The 23,726-nt window shown below is 42.6% G+C and overlaps 3 protein-coding genes across 14 annotated transcripts in view; 1 reads left to right on the forward strand and 2 right to left on the reverse strand.

Moving 5' to 3' along the window:
• Positions 1 to 502, reverse strand: part of LOC135501618 (protein transport protein Sec16A-like) — a 31,880-nt gene extending 31,378 nt beyond the window's left edge. For 10 of the 11 annotated variants that reach the window (XR_010449621.1, XM_064793827.1, XM_064793833.1 and 7 more), the window contains exon 1: positions 436 to 502. The gene's annotated coding sequence lies outside the window, so the exon portion shown is untranslated. The remainder of the gene's footprint in view (positions 1 to 435) is intronic. The other variant, XM_064793824.1, reaches the window with a different exon arrangement.
• On the forward strand, positions 284 to 3,377 carry LOC135501619 (vesicle-trafficking protein SEC22b-like). Its single transcript, XM_064793834.1, has 6 exons — positions 284 to 426; positions 824 to 918; positions 1,294 to 1,403; positions 1,593 to 1,753; positions 1,912 to 2,058; positions 2,363 to 3,377. The coding sequence occupies exons 2-6, from the start codon at positions 844 to 846 to the stop codon at positions 2,515 to 2,517; spliced, it is 648 nt and encodes a 215-aa protein (XP_064649904.1). The 5' UTR covers positions 284 to 426; positions 824 to 843; the 3' UTR covers positions 2,518 to 3,377.
• A 556-nt stretch (positions 3,378 to 3,933) lies between these two features.
• LOC135501839 (neurogenic locus Notch protein-like) overlaps positions 3,934 to 23,726 on the reverse strand; it is a 67,581-nt gene continuing 47,788 nt past the window's right edge. For both annotated transcript variants that reach the window (XM_064794207.1, XM_064794206.1), the window contains 15 exons: positions 17,204 to 17,317; positions 16,375 to 16,488; positions 15,834 to 16,067; positions 15,522 to 15,635; positions 14,759 to 15,100; positions 14,256 to 14,486; positions 13,463 to 14,049; positions 12,280 to 13,294; positions 11,770 to 11,957; positions 10,919 to 11,600; positions 10,560 to 10,791; positions 9,994 to 10,334; positions 9,414 to 9,739; positions 8,867 to 9,112; positions 3,934 to 8,692 (listed from right to left, as the gene is read on the reverse strand). In XM_064794207.1, the coding sequence (XP_064650277.1) occupies positions 7,373 to 8,692; positions 8,867 to 9,112; positions 9,414 to 9,739; positions 9,994 to 10,334; positions 10,560 to 10,791; positions 10,919 to 11,600; positions 11,770 to 11,957; positions 12,280 to 13,294; positions 13,463 to 14,049; positions 14,256 to 14,486; positions 14,759 to 15,100; positions 15,522 to 15,635; positions 15,834 to 16,067; positions 16,375 to 16,488; positions 17,204 to 17,317 (6,086 nt within the window). In that variant the 3' untranslated portion in view covers positions 3,934 to 7,372. The remainder of the gene's footprint in view (positions 8,693 to 8,866; positions 9,113 to 9,413; positions 9,740 to 9,993; positions 10,335 to 10,559; positions 10,792 to 10,918; positions 11,601 to 11,769; positions 11,958 to 12,279; positions 13,295 to 13,462; positions 14,050 to 14,255; positions 14,487 to 14,758; positions 15,101 to 15,521; positions 15,636 to 15,833; positions 16,068 to 16,374; positions 16,489 to 17,203; positions 17,318 to 23,726) is intronic.

Here is a 23,726-nt window from a genome sequence, read left to right on the forward strand (position 1 = left end):
ATAATTCCAAGCAGTGAGTGCCATGGGCACGGATTAGGCCTATGTGCCAACATCATCATTTGGCTGGCTGTGACGTGTCTGATTTGACTGTGACAACAGCAACGACATCCCTGCAGGCGACGACCGTCGCGTCAGCAAAGTAAAAAGAACAGCGGTTTAAGCACAGAATGATCCCATGCTTCACCACCCTTAGGCCTACTGGCCTATTCGAACCGCACAGTACAAAGAGGGCGTTCATAGTACATAATGTACTGCAAAATACACTGTCACAACCACACAAAAGTGTACTTTTTGAAGACAGCTGGTGGATGAACACCGAAGAAATCAATGGATTATTTGAGAACTGGGGCTATGATAACAAAAATGTGTGGTCCTATATATTAACAAGGGCCTTGTGAAGTAAACGTCGAGATCGGAGCGTCAGAGGTGACTCACGTAACTCGGAAAACTATTTTAGAAATTTGTCATTTCTGTCATCCAAAACTTTTCAGGATGCCATACTTTTGCTACGTGGTTATGCGCATGCGTCGCAGAATGTTAACCCTTGACCTCAAGAGAAAAGTTGGTTAACCAGCGTTATTCTCAAACCAATTAGTTCAATATTTTGAGCATGCAATGATGAATTTAGATAGAAGAAGTCCACAAAGTTTTGTACAAAACAAACAAATACTTTTGATGTTTCAGAAACTTCCGGTTACAAAACTTTTCCGGAAACGCTACTGATTTGAGCATGCGCAGTATGTAGACACGTCACCGACAGTTCTGCTAGAAAATTTTCACACAAATTTCTTAGCTTTTTCTCACTTCTTCTCATCATCAAAAGGGTAACCTTTGAACGACGCAATGATTCTGATGACAATGATAGCTAGGGTGGCTGATGGGCTACCGCTAGCGGCGTCAATGCAGGATGATCAGCAGGTAAACGCACGATTTCACTTTCACTTCTGAAGCCAGTGCATTGAATGCAGTGCAAATGTACAGCACTACAGGGTGTCTCATATCATCAGTAGCCAATGGATGCAGATGGCACGTCGTAGCCCATTATGGCTAATCCCAGACACAACACCGGCATCTGCGGCCTGTGTTTTTGTGCTTATGCAGCTTCAGCATCGCCATGATCCTGCGATCGGGGCTGTTTTCCCAATCCTCAGCCTCAGGAGATTGTTGTTATAATCATAATGTTATAGTCAAAGATGCATGAAATTTTACTATTTTGTGGCAAGGGGCGAGGGACGTAACATATCTAACTATACCTACTTGTGATATTGTTATCGACATGATTGTTATTTTCAGGCTGGACAAAACATGCTTGAATATCAGAACATGGCCAAGCAACTCTTCAAGAAAATCAATGCACAGTCACCAGAAAGATTCTCATTGGAAGCTGGGGCTCTCATATTCCAGTAAGTATGGGGATTGTGAATTTTCTTTTGATCGTCACTCTCTGTCAAGTCAAATAGTTCACTATGCACCGCTCAGTAGAAGCCATAGAGACAGAGAGCCACTAATAGAAGACTGTATGGTGGCATACTATGTGTTCTTTGTTGTTCTGCCCATATTTAAGTTTAACAAGTCTTAAATTTCCTTTGCAGTTGTTTGAATGAGCGAGGGGTTGTGTATCTAGCTCTCTGTGAGAAGTCTTACTCTAAACGGTTAGCGTATGGCTATCTTGAAGACCTGCAGAATGAATTCCAGTTACAATTTGGAGCACGTGTTTCAACAGTATCTAGACCATATAGTTTCATTGAATTTGGTGAGTATTGTCAGTCCTGACAGATGGAGTTATCCACATATTGTATAGCTTAGGTCTTAAGCTACATTTTTGTACCACTCCCATCTTTGTATCTATGTCAATACACAGCCAGATTCCTTCGGTAGGAATTCACAATGCTTGTGTGCTCTCCATTGCAGACACATACATGCAGAAAGCAAAGAAATCTTACCTTGATTCGAGGGCGAGAAGAAACCTTACGAGCATAAACACAGAGTTGCAAGACGTTCAGAGGATAATGGTGCAAAATATAGACGATGTGTTACAAAGAGGGGAAGCATTATCAGGTAATTGTCCCGTCTAGATCTACAGATGCTGTCAGTAAGCTGTGTTCTTACATCTACAAGTCATCTTGGGAATGGCACTTAGTACATACACTCTGAAACCCCCCTTAGTGGACACCTCTCTTTGCAGGACACCCTCTTTTAAAGATGGGGAGAATGATTTGGTCTTTAATCAGGAATTTCTATACAATTTGATCATTCGTCAGTCCCATGAAACCTTGTGTCCAGGTAATGAAAAAGTTCCCTCAGTGTGTGGAGGAGACAATGCATTCACCTTCTTGATTCATCATTTCCTTTTATTTTTCAGAACTTGACAACAAAGCTAGCAACCTCTCAAGTCTCTCACAGAAATATCGACAGGATGCTAAATATCTGAATCTTCGATCATCATACGCCAAAATAGCCGCAGTTGTAGTTATAGTCATCTTATTTTTATTTTATGTGCGATTCTGGTGGTTCTGATCACCATGGAAACATAAACATTGACTGACCACATTAAAAAGTCAACAGTTATTTTGTTGATGGAAATTTGTAGAGCGACTTTTTGCCACCATGGAGGTGAGGGAGGGTGCTGAGTTAGTGTCTCCATTGAAACTGAAAATATCGTGACGGGCACCTTTGAAAAATGTCATTTGTTGCAATTATGGGGCAATTATAGGAAAGACAACTGTTGGATGTTGATCCCAGGTCTTGGTGCAAGTGATATTTGAGGATAATCCCATGACCTCAACAGTTAGAATATCTTCATGCAGAGCTTCAGAATGTGCAATGGTATCTTTGTCTCCTCTGTGCTTCGATTACACCTTCATGTCTGTAATGTTAAATGTCCATCAATCACACCCATGCAAAGACTTCCCCAACGCGATACTGCTTCTGATATTTAGGTAGAGTTTGCCTGGTTGTTTAATCACGCTTGATATTGGTAATAAGTACGTAGCTGATGAAAGGTAGCTGCTTTATTGATATCCTTTTCGATGTACCCTCCTGTTTCCTTATCAATGCTAACACATGTACTTACTACTAGGAAAATGTAAGGATTCTACACTGTGCATCTTCAATTCAACCACAAGCTTGTCGCATATGACTGCATGTATATAGTTTGAATAATTTGTACATTATTTATCTGTATGTAAGAAAATGATTGTGAATGTATCTTGACGTCTGTCTGTGATTGTGAAGTACCTTTCCAACACTCATCCAGCTACCTAACCTCGTCTTGGTACAGATGAAGCCGTAGACTGTCTATGATATCCATGTTTTGTATCCCTGTACATAATGAAATGTTCTGTATGCATTTAGGATGGAGGAGAGACAAGGAAATAAACTTCTTATTCATAGTCATGGTCTTCCTTTTGTTGTTTTTGGTCTTCTTGGCGAGGACTGGTTGTTCAAAGCCTGTATGTGACAATCACTCACAGGAGACCTTCGTATCTTCATGGCGAGGACTGGTTGTCCAAAGCCTGTATGTGACAATCACCCGCAGGAGACATTCGTATCTTCATGGCGAGGACTGGTTGTTCAAAGCCTGTATGTGACAATCACTCGCAGGAGACCTTCGTATCTTCATAGCGAGGACTGGTTGTCCAAAGCCTGTATGTGACAATCACTCACAGGAGACATTCATGTCTTCATAGCTAGGACTGGTTGTCCAAAGCTCTGTCCACGAATGAGACCTAGGTCTTCATGGCTAAGGCTGGTTGATGTCAGTAATGAATGATAGGCACTAGCATGAGACAACCAGGAGTTCACCATGTTTCAGACTGATGTTACTGTCCTCCCTTACAGGGAAAGGATAAAACAGATGATCTCATGCCCTCCAGCTGGTTTCCAGGACTGAAAACACTCATTCAATAGAACAATAACCAAGGAAAGCAGAAATTACAATTGTATAACTAATTTTATTGACATCATTCAAGTATTGGGTCACTAGTTATTGATGATAAATGCATTCGACCAATTCTGTACAAGAAAATCTCATCAACCTATAACATTGATATGTTACAAACCATTGCTGTAGCGACAGCCTCAAGCCATGCAATTGGGTGACAGACGGACTGGGTCAGTGTAGTCCAACGTAAACATAAGTTTTCATTGGGGTTATCCTTGCATTGGCATCCTAACCTGCAGGTATGGGTCACAGCATACACATCCCAAGCCGGTTGATACTCCGAGTCTCAGGATTAACACACAACTGTACAACTGGTGATGATACAGACCTCACAAAAACAAACAAATGAGAAGTGAAAACATGCAAAATCTGATTAGAGTTCAAGTTCAGCATCCAAAACCAAGTTTCTTTATCTTGCCTGAGGCTCATAAAAAAAGGAAATTGTGCAGAACACGACAACCCAACTAAACCCAGTCCAGTCTTGCTAAACCCTGACAATAAGCATGAACACGTATTTACACTTCTTCTTACACTTCTGCTCTTAGCCATTGTCTTAATAAGGTTAAAAGGAAAGAGTATTTGTCAGTAAATCTCCACTGATACCATTGGTAACCATGGAGACATACCTTAAAATTCACCATGGAAACAAAATATTGGAATACTCTAACAAACTTTGACAAAAACTGTCAGATCAAAAAGATGAGATTCTTCATCTGAGAAACAAGTTAACATAGCAACCAGATGTGTCGTCATGCCAACAAACTGATGTGTAAACATTGTCTTACAAATGCTAAAAACCACATGAAAGGCACTGCAGTAAATCACAAGTAACGATATTGATAATTAACAGTGTGTGTCCTCAGATTTGACACTTAATTTCAACAACCTTGGAAGACTGTAATAATTTAAAATAATTTAGTGCATGAATTCTTCTGATAAAGATGTAAAAGGGAAACATTCCACAATACGTAAAATGGGACATTGTCAAAGGCTGATTTAAAATAGTTGTGAAATTATGGTATCAAAATGCTAAGTTTGGTTCCATAAAGGATAGTAAGGCTTAACTATGCAGATACAGTGACAGTCCCAAAGCACATGAAATGCATGGCCGAAGAGCAGATGCACAGATTGGATATTTCCTCAAACTTCCTCTGGATCCTTCAACATATCAAAGGAAGCTAACAACAGTCTCCCTCTGTTCAGCCAGCTGCAAAGTTTTCAAATAAATAATTTACAAAATTCTATGTACACAATCAACGCAAAAGTACCAAACTTAAAATAGCGCAATATGTCGAGAAGCAAAGCCCAACGTAAATATGGACAAAAAGTTTGCAAGAAATAAATTAAAGGTAACCCATAACCCAAGTAGCCATTCAGATTTTCCAAACCATTGAGAATCAAATCATTTTTGATTGTCGACCTATCATTATTAGGAACAGGAAAGCTTTCTTGAGTTTTGTCATAAATGACACCTCACACGCCTTGGAAGACATCGCCGACCTTTGACATTTGATTTCAACAAAACTTGAATTGGCTTTTTAAAAACTTTGCACCTGGCTGACTGAAGACGACTGGTTGTGCTTCATTCTGACTCGAGCTAAAACTCATCAGGAATATTCCCAACAAATTTCCTTGAAAAATTTCACATTATGGATGTTAATCCATTTCCATAAATGAGAATAAAAAATACCCCTAAACAATATCAGTGACCAATATGAGTAAAAATAACATTGACAAATAAATCATGTGATCCTTCAATATTCAGAAAATCACCCCTCCAGCAAAAATGAACCCAATCAATTTTAAGCCATAATGACAGTACTGGATCACGCTCATTTTGAATCAGAGGGGTGTACAAGACAAACCTGACACAAATGATAATGAAAATAGAATGGAGTGACCCAGAACACAAGTTTCAATGTGTATCTACATAACTACACTATTTACAGAATAATAACACAGATTTGCAGATCTTTACAAATGAAAAATAACCCCAATTTGTATTGTGTCACAAAAATGAAATATCCCCCTTAAAGACACAATAGTTGTAACAGGTCCTGTGAAACCCAAAATGCCAAAAACCTCGAAATAATCTCACCAACAAAGTCAGACTGAGGCAGAATATTCCCAGTAGAAAAATAAATATGAACTTTATTTGAGGGATTGATGAAGGAGACACCTACTCTATGACAGAGAGAAGACGTTAACCCTTTAAAGATATCACGTCGATGGAGAAAATATTCAACATTTTCTCTTTCAAGAAGTGTTGCTGAAAGTCGATGACGAAATCAAATCAAGGTTCTACGAAAAGACTTGAATAATGCATTGCAGGAGAACCTCTACATGTGGTGCTCAGGCAGGAAATGGTGACAAGATCTGTTAACCTCCAAAGTTAGAGAAGGCGAGTCTTTAAAGGGTTAACTATCTTACCTAACTACCATACCACACAATGATAGGAGAACATGCCTACACATGGAGAACTCGTATATAAATGTGAAAACATTAGAAAACGTGATATAGGTCATTGTTGTACAAAATATATAATATTTTACATCCCTGCATATACATGTATAGAACTCGATATGCACTACATACATGAACATATGAAGGCCAGCAATGAATATGGGTATATTCAGAAATGATGACTAAAAGTCATTCAATTCTCCAAGGACAACACCACCGGAAAGATTTAAGTCGCATAGGACTTGGATGCTTTCAGTGTTCTGACGAATGAAACCAATGTGAAATATATACATCTTTTCTTCAGAAAATAAGAACCAGAGTTCTTCAAAAGTCTATTGTAGTATCAGCTTCCCAGCAGGCACGAACACTGCGAAAGTCAGAAATCTTCTGTAATCATATTACAACCCAAAATGACAGTACTATTGGTAAGAAAATATGTATGGGAACACAAAAATGTCATCAAGTTACATGTAGGTGTATGCCGAAAGTATTTTCAGTTTGATTACTCACACTTGATACATTTACAGAGCACATTTGGTTTATTGGACTTTCTGCGGGTATATCCTTGCTGCCACTATCAGAATATTGAAGCCATCGTATAAAAGTGCATAGAGTCAATCTCTCACGGGCTCCGTAAGTCTCCATGAATCTCAGTCACATCACTAGCAGTCTTTGGCCACATTATTTACAGTTATTTGTGCATGGTGTTCAGGTTCACATTAGAAAACTATCCTTTGAGCAGTCACAAGGAATCATTTTCAAATCACCTATTCAGTTCCTTTTTACTGTTCTAACACAGCAATGTGTGTCAAAGCAGTTATAGACAGCAGCCAAGTTGGCCCTGCGATGATTACAATAACTTTAACTTCGTGAAACTCAACCGGATGATTTTCTAACGTGAGTACGTGAACATTTAATCTCATCACAGCTCTAGAAGTCTGAACAGTTCAGCTTCAACGTGAACACCTAAATGTAGATCGCATCCGCTAAATGTTTTTTCGCCGCTCGATTGGCGGGCATCTGACCAACTGGTTGCGGGGGACTCGATATGCCTTCTGACCAATCAGAGTGGGCGGAATGTGGTGAGGAGCTTGACCACTGACCTGGCGATTGCCCGGGTGAGTCTGGTGATGGTGTAAGATACAGCGTATCCGGCAGTGGTAGACCATTCACGTGTTGCGACGTTGAGTCCACATGATTGCTATGTTGCGACGGTGGCGTGGGATACTGATCGATTGGTGTCATGTGATGATTATGAAGATTGATGTGTGTTTGTGGAGGATAACCCTTTTGTTGCCGCGACATGTCAGGGCCGATAACGGAGACAGGAATGCTATTCAAATCTGGAGGAAGTCCAAAACTTTCCAAATAATTATGTGGACTATGCCGAAGATTGAACTGTGCATTTTGCATGGCTTGTATGTGTGTGGGCGAGGTTGGAAGTCCCAGTCCCTTCTTGTTGGGCGAGCCAACATTTTGATTGATCGGACTACTACCCGACGAACTCGGGCTGTTATATCCATTGTTGACACTACACTGTGATGCAGGACTACTGCTCGAGTACATCTCATTCATGCCGACCTGTCCATTAGGACTCGAGCTGATGCCATGTTGGCCGGGATACGCCGATCCCTGCACCCGCATGTGCTCCATCGGAGGCATCAACTTTGCCGGCACATACGTCATACGATTGTGGTCCTCGAGAGCTTGCGCCATGGCACAGCTTGTGGCAATGTCACCAAGGGTTTGCATATCCTGTTGTGAAATACCCATATGTCCATTACACGTTGGATCATATCCTTTACTGAGGTCAGGGTAACCCGTAGGAGATTCGATCTCCAAATCTGCCGGACACAGGCCACTGATTGATGAAACCTCGCCATTATGCTGCGCAGATGAGCGTCCATTTTGTTGCGGCTTCTTGCGCTTGTTCTTGCTGCTGCTGCGGTTTGGTACAGCCACCAGGCGGCCATTAGCCGGCGACATCTGATCCTTTGCATGATTGACACGTGACTTCCGCGATTTAGGACGAACTTGCTTCATCCCGGGCGGACAGTACGCTCCATTCGGCATTGATGGTGAATTTGAAAGTCCGTTGCTCATTGGGCTATTCAAATGGTACTCATCGAGAAGGCGTAAAATATCAGGATGCATCCTTTCGTGTGCGACGTCTCTTGGTAACCGATCCATGTGATCTGTGATGTCACGATTTGCATAGTGATCCAGGAGGCACTTGGCGGCTTCGTAGCTTCCCTCTCGCGCAGCAAGGAACAAAGGAGTCTCATCCTGCAAATAGAAACAAGAAACGGGTCTGAATAACTGGGAATGATTTCAGGATCAGTTACAGTCAAAAGGCTGATGTACAAGTCAAAATATCTAAACATCAGCCCCAATGTATCACAATATTAGAGTAGGTGAAAGAACCATCTTTTTTACATTTTCAATTTCGATTTCTCTCACCTTTGCATCTTGAGCGTCCCTGTTAGCACCATGCTGAAGGAGAAGGATCGTGGCCTCAACATTATTGACGGCCGACGCCCAATGAAGCGGCGTCTTTCCGTACTCATCGGTGGCATTCATGTCAGCATCGGCATTGATCAATTCCTCGACCATGCCTTCTACGGCTAACCGAGCTGCCATGATCATTGGTGTCGTTCCGTCGTGCATCCGCGCATTCAGATTGGTGGAGCGATTCCGTAATAAGATCTGAAAGACAATGAAGAGGTAAAAATGCCAGATCTTATTGGTAACAAATTCAGATAGAACTCCGACTGTCCTCCCCTTAAAGACACTTTCAAGCAAGCTCTCCACCCTCAGCATGTCCCCACATCAGAACCAAGTTCTTTAGAAATCCTGGACTTCTTAGGACCCATTCCAAATTTGTTGGTTCTATGATGTGTGGCTGTGGGACATTCTGTTATATACCTACCTCTATCCGTCGTATATACGTCCCAGGGTGGTTGGGAGCCAAATGATTGTCTTTGTGGAAACTCTCCAAATGACTTACCTGGAACACTCCCTGTGCGTCGGCACCAATAGCAGCATGAAGTGGTGTCCGCCCAGTGTTATCCTGGGCATTAGGGTCAGCCCCAGCATCCAGGAGCCGTTTAGCTGCATCAGCTCTTGCATGACGTGCAGCTAGATGTAACGGTGTCTCTCCGGTGCGATCCTTCTGAGCATTCGGTGCTGCCCCCTGCATCAGAAGATCAGAAATAATCGCTGCAGATCCGTCGTCGATTTCTCCACCTTCGGCCGATCCGGATCCACTTTCGTCATCTATACCATCCAGTCCCGCTCCCCTGAAGGAGGCTAGCATCAGGGGGGTGAACCCATCTGGAAGCAAGAAGACAAAATATTGTAACTGTATTGCGAGGCAAATTCACTGTCTATGATACAGCGTGATATCTGTGGCCAAGTTTAAGAAACTGACTGAAATTGTCTTCTGACGGTACAGGCAAGACCATTCGTCACAAACCTCACTCTGCACTCTCTAATAGTATCTTTCGGATCTTTGGGTCAAATCACTCAGTTTGTAAACGTTCTCAAGTAGGACCAGTTCCCACAGGTTTGACTGGTTGTCCTCTTACCAGGTCCTCTAACATCCACATCCTTTGTGTCGATAGCTTCATCAGCAGGTGGACTCATTGCCATAATCGGTGCTCCGTGAATATTGGCTGCATCGCGATGCTGCTGTGTCCATTGCCTTGTGTCTGTCTGATCTAGATCTCCATTGGGGACATCACCATTAGGAGTCGGGTCGGTGGAAGATTCCGTCATCATAGACGGTTCCGTTTTGAATCGTTTTGCCTTCGGCTGTCCCATGGTGTCCTCCTCTGTCCAGCTGCTGCCATCTGGTGGAGACACTGTCGTGTTGTCATTGGCATCAACACGATCTAGTTGTGACTGTTGCGACCCCTTGTGGACATTTCTGTAATGAGGAATGATGAAATATGAATATGAAAACATCTTTTCTGCATTTTCTCTTTTGAGTATTCACTGTGTGTGTAACCATGACTGAGCTCGAATAGCAGTCATAACCAGAAATCGATGAGGGAGCCTTCCAACTCCATTACTGGCGAGTGAGTACATCTAAAGCTCGATTCTACGGTAAGGGTTTGTTTTCTTACCCTGGTAAAAGACTAGCAATACTTACTTCATTTCTTCTCCATCTGGTCCACGACGATGTGATCGCCTCGTCCTAGAAGTCCCAGCTGCACGTAGAAATCCTTCTGGGAACCAGGTATTACCCCGCGCACGACGTCGAGAGACTGTTACAAGTACACCAAGCAACAACGCAATGATGACGATACAAACAGAGCCGGCCATGATGTACGTTAGATTCTTTGTCACATCAGTCGTCGGGGGCTCTCTTGGACCCGTCGTCGCTGCAAAACATGAAACAGAAGCATGAATACATCAATACATCATCGATTTGGCAGAAGCGATGCACACTTTCAAAATGTTCTGAGCCCAGAGTTGACATGTAAAGAAATTGAAAAAGAGGACACTTACAAGATATTTGACCAATCATCACTCCAGGTTCCCATCCTTTGTTCATTGAAGCGACGATGAACTCCGATGCATCTTTCGTATTATCGAAACACTCCAAGTTACTCTCCTTACACTTGCGGATGTCAATCACAAGATAGACTTCTGTCCCATACTCGGCAGCACGTTTGGTTCGGGAGAACACATCAGAGATGTATCTCTTGACACGTTTGACGGTGTTCGGCCACGGGTAGATCATATCATTCCCAGACACATCCTTCTTAATCCTGACAGTCGCACGAAGCAGCATACCCATCCGTCGCACAAACTGGGTGGAGATATTCTTAAATGCTGCTGGAGTCATTTTATAGATCACGACAACCAATTCACCCTTGGCGAGCTTTTCGTTTTCATTATCGCAATCGAGACCATCCCAGGCACATGCCGCTGTGTCACATCCCGTGTCACAATGTCCGTTAGCGAAATGATTGCTGCAGTACATGTCATAGAATGGATTACACTCCTCTACTTTCTCCTCACAGTCAAACCCGTCATAAAGACACGCCTCTGTGTTACAAATCTGGTCGCATTGACCGTTCTTGAAGAGTTCCCAGCATGCATTCTGATTGGTACAGTTCTTGAATGGTAGCGTCCCCAAGGAGCATTCCTTGTTGTCATAGTTACAGGCGTGGGTATTACATTCTTTCTGCAATGGGAGGAAGCAAATCATTAGTTTTGATGGTAGGACTATTGTTCTTTTTAGTTTCCTCATCCAACTTGTCTATCAGCAAAGTTAACCTTTACTGCAGATCAGGATTTAAGGGTGAGCTAGGTATATTCAACGTTTGAAGGGTTTAATAGGTTGACACACTTACATCACACACTCCATTGCTGCCTTTCTTGTCACACTTGTTGAGTTTACACAGCTCCTTCTGTTTATCGAACGGGATAGGTGTGGTTGGTGTGGTTGTGACATCAATGGCGATTCCTCCCGTAAAGTAAGGATCATATATCTCACAGTTTTTACCATTCCAGAGTGGTGGACAGCGACATTGGTACATGGCTGGAAAAGATATGGTTAGAATGATATGTTAGAGCACTGTGTGAGGAGATTAATTAGCAAAGAAGTCAAGAGAATAACGACGCTCTGTATGCAAGCAGGGTCTCCCGCTGGTAGAGGTGTCCGTTACGGCATCTGAATTCAAGTGGTGTCACCCACCAACACCAGGAGCAGAATTAGGCAATTCCAAGTATTCTTTTTTCTTTCAAAGTCAAATTTCTCTTTGTTAGATGTATGATGACTCTTTGTTTTCCAAATTGAAGGCATTTTGTTGAGTCAAAGGACACAACCTAAATTCAGTAGGCAACTTAAACAAAGTACTCACCAACTTGGTTTAGACAGAGTCCACTGTTCATACACGGATTGGACTGGCACTCATCATAGACATCAAACTCACAGTGTATACCAGTCGCTCCTGTCGGGCACTCACAGAAGTAGCCGACGGGACGGGTGTGACATGTCCCTCCACTACGGCACGGTGAACTGTCACAGTCACTGTTGGTATATTCACAGCGATCACCAGAATATCCTTGGGTACACATACAGACTGGTCCACGTTTTCCATTTTTACAAGTTCCACCATGATTACATGGGTTTGTTAGGCAGTAATTGATACGGTTCTCACAGAGACGTCCAGTAAAGCCTGCTTTGCAGTCACAGCGGTAGTTATTGACGAGTTGTACACAATCCTGAGTGCCGACGCTGTCGCATGGGTTAGAGAGGCATTCATTGACGTCACCCTCACAGCGTGCACCAACAAAGCCAGGTGGGCATGCACAGTCGAAGGAGCCAACCTTGTCCAAGCAGGTACCGCCGTGGAAGCAAGCACCCTCATAGCAATCATTCGGGTTGATCTCACACAGCATACCTAAAGCACCCTTCGGACAAGAACACCGAAATCCGTTGATCAAATCATGACATATTCCACCATTTTGACAAGGTTTCGTCGAACACTCGTCGATATCATATTCGCAATTCAACCCTTGGAATCCATCGGCACATTCGCACGTGAAGTAACCAATCAGATCTTTACAGGTGGCGCCGTTCTTACAAGGTGTCGATGCACACTCATCGATATCTTTCTCACAGTAGCTGCCTGTGTATCCCGGCAAACACAAACAGGTATGGATGTTATCCACATCTTTACAGGTTCCACCGTTATGGCAAAGGTTGGCCACCGTTACCCCTCGGCCTTGGGCAGCGACAGCACACGACACCATGCTGATGTCACAGAGTGTACCCGTCCATCCACCCCGACATTTACACGCATACTGATTGGACACCTGGGTACAGGTTGCTCCGTGCTGACAGGGATTCTGGCTGCACCAGTCTACGAAATCCTGAAAAGATAGACGCAAACCGTGATGTGAAATTTCTCAAATACAAATCAATAAATGTCATGGTAACAGATTTTAGACAAGACATTTTTGAAGGAGATCTAATCACACTAAACCAGTCAGCTACTATTGCCTGCCAAAGCCCTTTCCAAGCACATTCTGTACACCTACCTCACATCGTGGGCCAGTGAATCCAAATGGACAATGACACTTGTACGCGCCATCTTTCTCATCGCAGGTTGCCCCGTTCAGACACGGTTTCGACTCACACGGATTGATCCGATGTTGACAGTTGGACCCGGAGTAACCCGGAGCACAGACGCATGTGTAGTTGTTGACGCCATCTCGACAGGTTCCTCCATACAGACATGAACTAGCAGTACAATCATTATCATTCGTCTCGCAGTTCACACCACTGAAGCCCGGCTCACATGTACACGTATACGAGTTGACGAAATCCCGGCACGTTGCTCGATTCTCACACGGGTTAGATGAACATTCATCCACGTCAAACTGACAATGGCGTCCACCGAATCCCTCCACGCACAAACATCTGTAGTCACCGATCTCATCAAGACATGTGCCGCCATTTTGACAAGGGTCCGGGTCGCAGTCATCGTGGTTGTTTTCACAATGGCGGCCCTCGTAACCCGGGACACATTGGCAGACATACGAGCCGTTGGTGTTCTGGCAAGTGGCTCCATGACGACATGGGTTGGATGCGGCACATTCATCAATGTCCTGGTCACACAACAAACCTAGAGAAGGAAACAGGGTCAGCATCATAATCATTCAGTCATAGATTAAGGTGATCTATCTAGGGTTGTTTAAGACAAGGTTACTTGCAGCACAAACAGGGCTACCTGACAATCAAAGGGTGGAGTGCAAGCCCATTGAACCGAAATGGTACCCGAGACCTGATTATTCTGATGTTGAATAACTTTATAGTAATAGGCCTACTTACCCGTATATCCCAGAGGGCAGCTGCACATAAATGACTCGTAGTTTGGTAGAGCGACACACTGGGCGTTGTTCTTGCACAGATTAGGAGAACATGGATTCATCTCGATATCACAGTTCAGGCCGGTGTATGGTAGGTCACAGACACAGCGGTAGCTGTTGATGTGGTCGATACATTGGCCATGCTTGCAGGGACTCGAGGCACACTCGTTGATGTTGACGTCACAGTTCTTACCTGGAATTATAAGGGGTGGAGAACTTGAAATAATTGATTAGAAAAGGATCTCGTCCCATAAAGAAGTCTTGCTATAATTCAATGAGGAACTAACAAGGCACTAGACTAACAGCACCAGGAGCAAACTCTCCTGGACGGACCAGACAGTAAGAGACACACAGATGAAGCAAACTTAGAGTACGCCTTTCCAGACACTTCAACCTGCTAATAAGACGCATCTTCAATTGAAATAAGATACAATTTCTGGTGAGTAATGGGCATCCAGAACGTACCTGTGAACCCTGGGCCACACTTGCAAGTATATTCTCCCATTCCATCAATACATGATCCACCATGTTGGCAAGGGTTGGACAGACACTCATTGGTCTCCACGTGACATTTGAATCCCTCGTATCCTCGTGGACACGTGCAGTCGAACCGATTCAACCCATCGACACAGGTCCCTCCGTTGATACAAGGATTTGACGAGCATTCGTTGATGTCGGAGAGGCAACGTTGGTCATAATAGCCACGTGGACATTCGCAGCGATATGCATTCTCCATGTCGATACAAGTGCCTCCATGGGCGCACGGGTTCGACGCACACTCGTTGATATTTTCTTCGCAATTTTGACCTGGTAAGAAGAGCATTCAAAGGGTTAATGTCATTGTGTTACTTGAAAGACTATAGTAGCTATCTCTTAGACAAGCTGTAAATGAGCTGACCTTGGCAAATATTACAGAGTATTGGTATCACCTGACTGCAATGTTCAGTAAAGAGTCACTAGACAAACTGTTGGAACTGAACCTATCTGACCTGTATACCGACTGACATTAAATCAAACATCCTGTTTATTTTGGATACTTCTTCACAAAGGGAATGCATGTTTTATGATGGTCTGGAGTATGCCAGTTTACTTTCTGTGCTTTATGACCATGATTAGTATCCTGATACTTTAGTTTCTATCTTTTTCGAACAAAATCATAAACCATCAGGGTCAACCAAGGGTAAAACAACAAATAGGAATCTGCCGATGCTGAATAATTGCCACATACCAGTAAAGCCCGCTCGACACTGACATCTATATCCATTGATCGCGTCAATACAGAGGGCGCCGTGGCGACACGGGTTACTCGAACATTCGTTGATATTGTTTTCACAATTTATGCCTGAAAATAATGACATGAAAACTCATTAAACTTAGCAGACATCATTCATTGCCATATTTCTCCAAAACTAAGCCAAGGGTCGGAATATATTTGAAGAAAAGTTGATCATATAATGTCCCAACCATATTTTTTTCAATTTTTTCAAAATGTTTTGTGAGGTTCTGCCGACGACATCCCAATTTGAAAATCAGTCCTCACCTGTCGTTCCTCTCGGACAGTGGCACTTGTATCCATTGATGAGATTATCACACGTGCCGCTATATTGACACGGATTGCTCTCGCATTCATCGATATCGATCTGGCAGCGTAAACCCTTGTAACCAGGCTCACACTTGCATGTGAACTGTCCGATGCCATCCTGACAAGTCCCGTGGTAACAGTCAACGCCAGCACACTCATCGATGTTGACTTCACAGTTCGTTCCCCTGAAGCCTGCAAATTTTAAAATAAATATTCATGAGAAAAGTTCCTGTTCAGAAATTGGAAAGGATCTAAGATTTTGCTACTCTGTGAGAAGTTTCCCGAGTCTGTCAGTTCCTTTAACACCAGCTAGGTGGCAGCACTGCATAATGCAAAGCAGGTGTCGCTTATCATCTTTTCAAAGAGGAACGGCAATGACATCTTACTCCATGAATGGCAACTTGCTAACAAATATTAGTTTCCACTATCCCATTAACCATCGGACATAAGATGGAATCAGAGATCCTTTTTTTCTTCCTTTTCTGATTTTGAGACTTACCTCTTTTACAAGCGCACTGGTAACCATCGATAAGGTCCAGGCAGTTCCCTTCATTCTGGCAGGGGTCGCTAACACATTCGTTGATGTCTGTCTCACAGGTACGACCAGTAAAACCTGGAAATGTTACGAAGTGAAAATGGTTGAAAAAGGTATGAATTGAAGATTCTGCCGAGGGAGTTAGTCAAACCAGGGAAGCAGAAACTATGATTATAAGTATGATGATGATGATGATGATGATGATTATAATCAACTCCATCTCAAAACAACCAACAACAAAATTGTCACATTATTCAACGGTAATAATTGAAAAACAATTTCCGCACGACTGAAAGTCTGCAATGGGTTAAGTTATTACAATTAGCTACAATCTATTAGTACCGATCAGGTCATGGATCGCCAGCGATGGCTCAGATCAAAGTTGCATAAACTATTGCGGTTACTCTAATCGACATGAAAAACAACCGCGTGGAACAAAGCATAAAATCATCTGATTGGCCGATATGTTTTCATAGCGTAATTGTTGATTCATTTCTTGCCGCCATTGAAAGGGGCCATTAGACGCGTCGTCAATGAACACAGCAAGACGCATTGTCGTCAATGATTTGATTACGCAAAAATCGATCAGTGACATTCATCGGGTGGATAATGCAATAGACACGATACGTGATTATCATCCGGGTGGTCTCTATTCAGTGCGATTAGAAGTCTGGATGACTTTGACTGCTTATTTCATCAACCTGATAGAGAATACTCCAGTATATGAGATATTTTGTTATCGCCACTCTACCCGCTGAAATGAACAGGGTTAGAGCCGTTTGTTCAAACTCACCAATTGGACAGTTGCACATGAACTCCCCGATCTTGTCCTGGCAGACGGCACCATTTTTACACGGCTGGCTCGCACATTCGTTTATGTCAGTCTCACATTGGTTTCCAGCATAACCTGCAAGACATAATGAAAAATAAACATTAACAACAAAAAAATAAACGAAAAAGTTATTTGTTTCTGTTGGAAGGACTTGCAACATGACATCAGGAAATACCACCAATCAAACATAACTAATTGCATAATTAACTCAAGTCGTTCTCATAAATTGATATCACATTTTAATCCCTGTTGATTAAAATTTCAGAAACCCCTTCATCAACCATGAAATCTGTTTAATATCGCCCGCTCCCTAAGGGCTGAAATTTTCCCAAAGAATTAGAGAGAATGTGCAAATTAATCATGAAAATTGAAACAGTCTTTTCAACAAAACTTGAACTAAACTACAAGCACATAATCTACTATCAGTGTATTCAATCTTCTCTCTAGTTATGTCGGATCAGATTTGTTACAAAATTTCTCAATTGTAACTCAACCAAAAACACCCATCTATTAGGATTAAAAGGAAAATTTATTCAACGATTATTTGTGTCTGATGAGGACTTCTGTCATGCAAATCAAATTACCCCAAACAATGTTTGAAACGGCACCAAACAATCGCCAAAATTACAATCTCATGTTGAAGAGGAATTAAAGGTCATACGTCGCCTCGGGTCCGAAATTTGAACATTATTTTTCCAATCATGGATTTGTTGAGATTTCACTCGAGGTCAGACCTCACTGCTACCAAAATATAGAATAAATCTTACATCAACAAACACATTAATATTCAAATTTTAGATCAGTACCCTACGGCATGGGGCATTTTATGAAATTAGGGTTAAGGTTTATTATTCTACCCACTCATAATCGTTAGTCATCTAAGTGAATAGTTTACAACTTGTATTTTGATCTTGAGGCAAAATAATTGTGACAGGTTTTAGTCAATTTTGAAAAAAGGCCTCGCGACCTTGGATAAGGCTAATGTTTAGGGCTCATTCAACTGGAAGACCTTCTGCTATATTTTGTCCAGTTTTTTCTCATCTTTGTTGATTTTTGAAAATGGGTATATTATGTCCAAACTAGATGACCACCAATCTCCTTAACTGGCCTGAAATGGCCCAGAACGGTATGTGAGTGACTTGGTTTCAACAGAAAGGTATCTGGATCAGACTGAATGCATGTAAACAAAACACTAAACAACAACTACCAATTCATTTCACTGAGTTGGTCAAAGGCCAAAAAATTGAGGTAATTTAGGTACAAATTATCCAGATAACTTCTATTAGGACCTTTCCATTACTTTGGAATGAGCAAATTAGGTGGAATTTTTGAGAAATTTTATAGTCACTTTTCTTGTCAAAACTGTCCCGTTGAACAGATTATTGACTAAAGCTGACTGGAGATAGACCATACCCATCATCAGACGGTCAGACAGCGGTGGCCATCTTCGGTCTAGCCCGATATAGCCACAGTCAAAATGACCTGTCAGCACTGACAATAGGCCACCCCACTTCTCCGGCGGTGCAGGCCATCTCGTGAAAACACTGTTTCACTTTGTGTAAGGTTGGACAATCACAACTGACCCTTGGATGATATGTGAACATTGACAACGTCAAACACACAGCGTGGGCCGAAGATTTCATCGAAAATAGCCGATGTCCGTTTTGCACCGTGAACTCTGCGGTGATTAATGTTGTACAATGTACACACAGTATCATGTTGGTGCATCCAACCATGGAGAATTGATGTGTTTACTTCACCCTGGCTTCTGAGCCAGAATAGTACAGAATTCTGTGGCATATTTCAATCAAACTTTGAAGAGAGGTATGAAGAACCAGGCAGTTGAACCATCCGATCAGACATAACATCATTTCATTTTAACCTAAAAATACAAAGTCTTGTAGTAGCAAGGACCAGTAAGGAATTCCTGAAGATTCTTTTTTCAAACAGGAAATCTGAGAGTCAATCACGCACACAAAACAAACAAAATTTAAGTTTGTAACCCATTGTTGCACCAGGATCAGTACTGCACCTATCAACACTACAAGTTCACCTTAACGATCGTGGATAGTCATCACCGTCCAATCAACCAACACCAGGGGGTCATCAAAATCTCCACCGAGCAGATGGAATAGAACGAAGGTCATCGCGGCACACGTGGGAAAATTTGCTCGAGAATCAGACAGCTGGAGTTGACCGTACGCACGGAGCGGGACAGCGTGATGGATGCTGGGAGATCGTCCTCAAGACGAGAGGACCATATGGTCACCGAAGATAAGGCAATTCAAACGTCTTGAGAGATCTTATAGATTATTTATATGTTTTTCTAAGCAAACTTGATGTGGACATTTCTACTTGTCTTAGATGTACGAGATATTCATGTTCTTCAAAGCATATTAGGACATATCGCAAATGTGAAAGATAATTTCTGTATTCTTGTTCGATTATTTGGGACATCTTAGTCATAGATAGACACAAACAGGTGATTTGGCACTGTTCTCTAGCCAGCACAACTGCTATTATCAAGAAAGGGTTAATACCGAGACAGGCTATTCCCATCATCCATAATAATCTCACAGATTTCCCCATGAAAATAAAACCAGGGTAAATCGAGTTAACAATAGATTGAAGGTCTGTAGCACTTCAACATGGCATCGCCCCTCTCACTATACAATCTGTTAGCTAAGCTCCTTAAGCTTGATGAACGTTGACGCAAAAAATAATCACTGGCGCTGGCGAATGGACAACGTCAGGGATTGCCAGACCATTTGACATCGCTGCTGGGGTCAGTAGCGATGCGGGGAATCAACGTCGAGGGAGAATCTGAGCAGCCTCGTTAGGATTAGCTGCTTGCTCTGCCGAGACTAAGCCAGGCAGGTGGTGGTAATTGTAAAGAAGATAATAAATGGACCCATCAAACTACTGTAGCGCTCTGATTGAATCATAATCTGTCTGATGGCGTAATATTGAGACATCAGATCATCACATCAATCAGATGGGGTTTGTTCTTTGGCAATGATAGATGATAATCAAATTGTTGAGAGTTGAGCATCAACTCGGATATTGTAAGTTCAAAAGACAATATTGGGTGATTATGGGTAAATAAGTGATGTAGGAGGAGACTGGAGACCCCAGAGGAAGCTGGGCCTCAGAACGTTTAGAGGAATAAAAAAGACAAACATTCACAGCATGAGCTGCACAATATCTGACCATCATGGTGGGAAGATGAGCCACGTTTCAGACACATCAATTAAACCCTTTATGAAGTATAACAATAATTGCATGAATCCCTTTTTGAAAATCAAATAAGAAGCTGATGTTATTCTTCTTAGGAACATCTGGTGGACGTGAGAAATATGACAAGAAATTGACGACTTCTTTCATCTCTCGAGGAGAGTCGCATGAGAATTGGACAAGAATCTGATAAAGGGGACGTCACAATGAAAGAAGATAAGGTTTTAAGACAACACGCTCAAGGGGCTAGAATCGCATGGGAAAGGGGAAGGGGTCGAAACTCTAGCGCCAAATTGGGGAGATTTTATAGCTGAATGGGTGAGATTCTGTCTCTGAATGGTTAGTGTTTCGCCGACACAATGTCCTGGTCGAAATGATACCTCTAAATCTACAAGATTCTACTTTTGAAAGTGCTGAGGTTTCTCAACACAATGGGATGCAGGGTTATGAGGGAGGGTAGGAATTATGGCTGGGGTTGGAAATTCTATACAGAATGTTTGGTCACAGAAAATGAGATAATGACTATTGTGTTTTGAGATAAATGATGGTGTAGCACACTTTACTTGCAATCTGGTCCAAAATGAGATTGTGACGGAAAAGGTTGATGAGATTCCAAGAATGCTTAGCATCATAAAGAATGTGGGTGACCAGGATTGATAAAGAATGTTAACCCTTGCAACTCTGAGGGACCAATTTCTCAACCAAAACCATTTTGCCCCACTCTCAGCACAAACAGTTGAGTGACATCACATAACCCCCCTCCCCCACCCCCCCCACTTTTAAATCGTCTGTCTCCAGAACATGGCTGAAAAACCCAAGCTGCGTGCATGTACAGCCATTCCAAATTGCAGTCACCTTTTCACCAACAAAAAATGTCTTTGATGCACATGAACGAACTTGCCCAGTCACTTGAAAAGTCCTGAGGTGTCAATCTGCCCCTACAAGACTGCAAATCGTGCAACTGTATAATTATACCAACCCTCCTAAAAAGGCAGCTGGCTTTTTTATTGCAGGGAAAATGGCATGAAGAGACGCTCAAGTGAAGCATAGAAAGATTGCAGAAAAAATTGCTGTCCTCCTTTTGAGTTTGGTCAGATCAAGACCAAGGTACAGGCGACTTCGTCACTGCGGTGAGAAAAGAGAGTCGTGTTCCAGCGGCACCCTGAGGCCCTGCACCACTTCAGCCCGAAACAGGCCACAGCATTCTTAACAAGATTTGCTTATCCTAGACCCCGAGGACACTGTTGAACTCTTCTTGCAGATTGTGTGGCCCACTTCATGCTGAAAACACTTTCCTTCTCAAAGAAGCCGATGATGTAGGCCCACACATGGATGTACTTCTTATAATACCAATGTACAGGCTATTTCATCATTGTTGTCATGACATGGACTGTCACTTTTCATGTCCTCTTGGACTGTGCTTCCCCCTTTAATGAACTCTCCAAACAGAACTAATAATATACCTCTGGGGTGTGGGAGCTGACCGCAGCTTTTTGAGGAAGGGATGATGATCTTTGATTTCTGTGGTTAGAAGGATTTGCATCTTCTTAATAATATGCCGACAGGTCTGGTGGCACTGTCACAGGAAACACAATCCAAAGAACTGGTCCACCATCCCCTATTGTCAGACAGAGACAAGTCAAGGACTCCGGCTGATGATCAGACAGCATTGAGAGTCCACAACGATGAGAAGCAAAGTAAGAAACTATTCCACAAGATGGCCAGGCAGAGAACCAGTCGATGCTCAATAGCCAGACAGGGATCAGAAGCCCTCGAACAAGGGTCTTCTCTGAGAAAGACAAGACACCCCAGGCAAGAGATGCGGCATCATTGTGGTGCATCCTAAATGCGGTATCCCCTCTAAGGTTTCCCTTGTTGACATTGTTGCCGTCAAATCAACTGTAGCGTTACCACATCTTCTAAAGCGCCTGTCATCAGAACCCGGTGATAAATTAAGCGATTGGTAGCCATATTTAGCGAAAATGGTTGATAAATTCGTAGGTGGTATTGTGCTTGCCAAGAAGATGGTCTTGGCATTGTTACGGCCCGTCTTAATGACAGTATCTCATTCCACTTTGTTCTGACATTCCTTGTGGACGAAATGAAAGCTGACAAGTTATAATCAGGGTAAAAGGGAAAACCTTCTCCTTATCAGATTGTGTCTGTTGGTCTGCACCCTTGCAGATTCCACAAAGGATTGAGCTGGACAGGTTCAAAACTAGAGGTATCCTCAACTTATCACTGCTTCTTCAGAATTAGTCACAGTAATAACAGCAACTAGTCCCAGAGATTCTAACCCCTCAAAATCTTATTAACCAAGACAAGCGAGAAGGTCAAATCAGTATTCTTCAATCCTAATCAAATGCCAAGATAACACAGAGAAAATGAGAAGAAATTCATGGACATATGGTCAACGCAGCAAACCCCATAGCGGGTAAATAGCGGACAAGAATAGCGAGCACTGCGCTCCATTCTTGATGAAGCTGTGTCGTACGAGATGCGTAAATCCCATTGATACGATATTAGCTGTGTAATGTCTCTCGATGGTCTATTTGTTCCTGACAATAGCCCAGCGGGTGCACTCGCACTCGCCTTATCATGATCGTGAAGTGTCTCCTCTAAAAACCATTGTGGATTCACGATTCTACCCAGCAGTAGCGACGTTGAAATGGCATACGAATTGAATTTTGGAATGTGGTATGAGAAAATCATTATGACTCCATAGGTGGTGAACACTTCAAATTCGGGAACACCCAGTCAAATGGTCTTCACACAGAACATTAAACTTGAGATTTAGTTGAGGGAAAATTAGCATAGATTTGAGACAGTGTTGTGATTGTCTTTGTTTTGGTCTTCATGGACTTGGACAGCGCTGTTTTGATGCATCACCTGCTCTGGACTCTTTCCCAATCCACTCATGAGCACATGGTTGGTCCTTTAGAGAAGATGGGTATAGCATTCAAACAAGTTAGCTGGACAGTCTGTGACAGTATAACTACTGGTAGGTGTCAGTTCGGAAAAGGTACCAGAGAGAGTCGCCCCAACTGAATTCAATAGGGAACAAATTTAGCAAGTCTACATTAGCCTACATATTCAATGACTAACCGATGATGACACGAACTCAGTTTACAGGGGTGACACTTCGTATGTAACCCGACGACCTCACAATACAAAAGCACCTCACTGCTAATCTTATTCAAAACGCATTACACAACATCCATGTCAGGGGGGACTCACCGGAATCACACAA

The sequence above is a fragment of the Lineus longissimus genome, chromosome 17 (assembly GCF_910592395.1).
Source record: "Lineus longissimus chromosome 17, tnLinLong1.2, whole genome shotgun sequence".
Lineage (NCBI taxonomy): Eukaryota > Metazoa > Nemertea > Pilidiophora > Heteronemertea > Lineidae > Lineus > Lineus longissimus.

What these genes read in the sequence shown, in the direction of transcription:
- LOC135501619 (XM_064793834.1), top strand. Translation starts at nt 844, where the DNA reads ATGATTCTGATGACAATGATAGCTAGGGTGGCTGATGGGCTACCGCTA. An exon ending in CAATGCAGGATGATCAGCAG is followed by an intron (nt 919 to 1,293) that starts GTAAACGCACGA and finishes TGTTATTTTCAG; the next exon opens with GCTGGACAAAACATGCTTGA. An exon ending in ATATAGTTTCATTGAATTTG is followed by an intron (nt 1,754 to 1,911) that starts GTGAGTATTGTC and finishes TCTCCATTGCAG; the next exon opens with ACACATACATGCAGAAAGCA.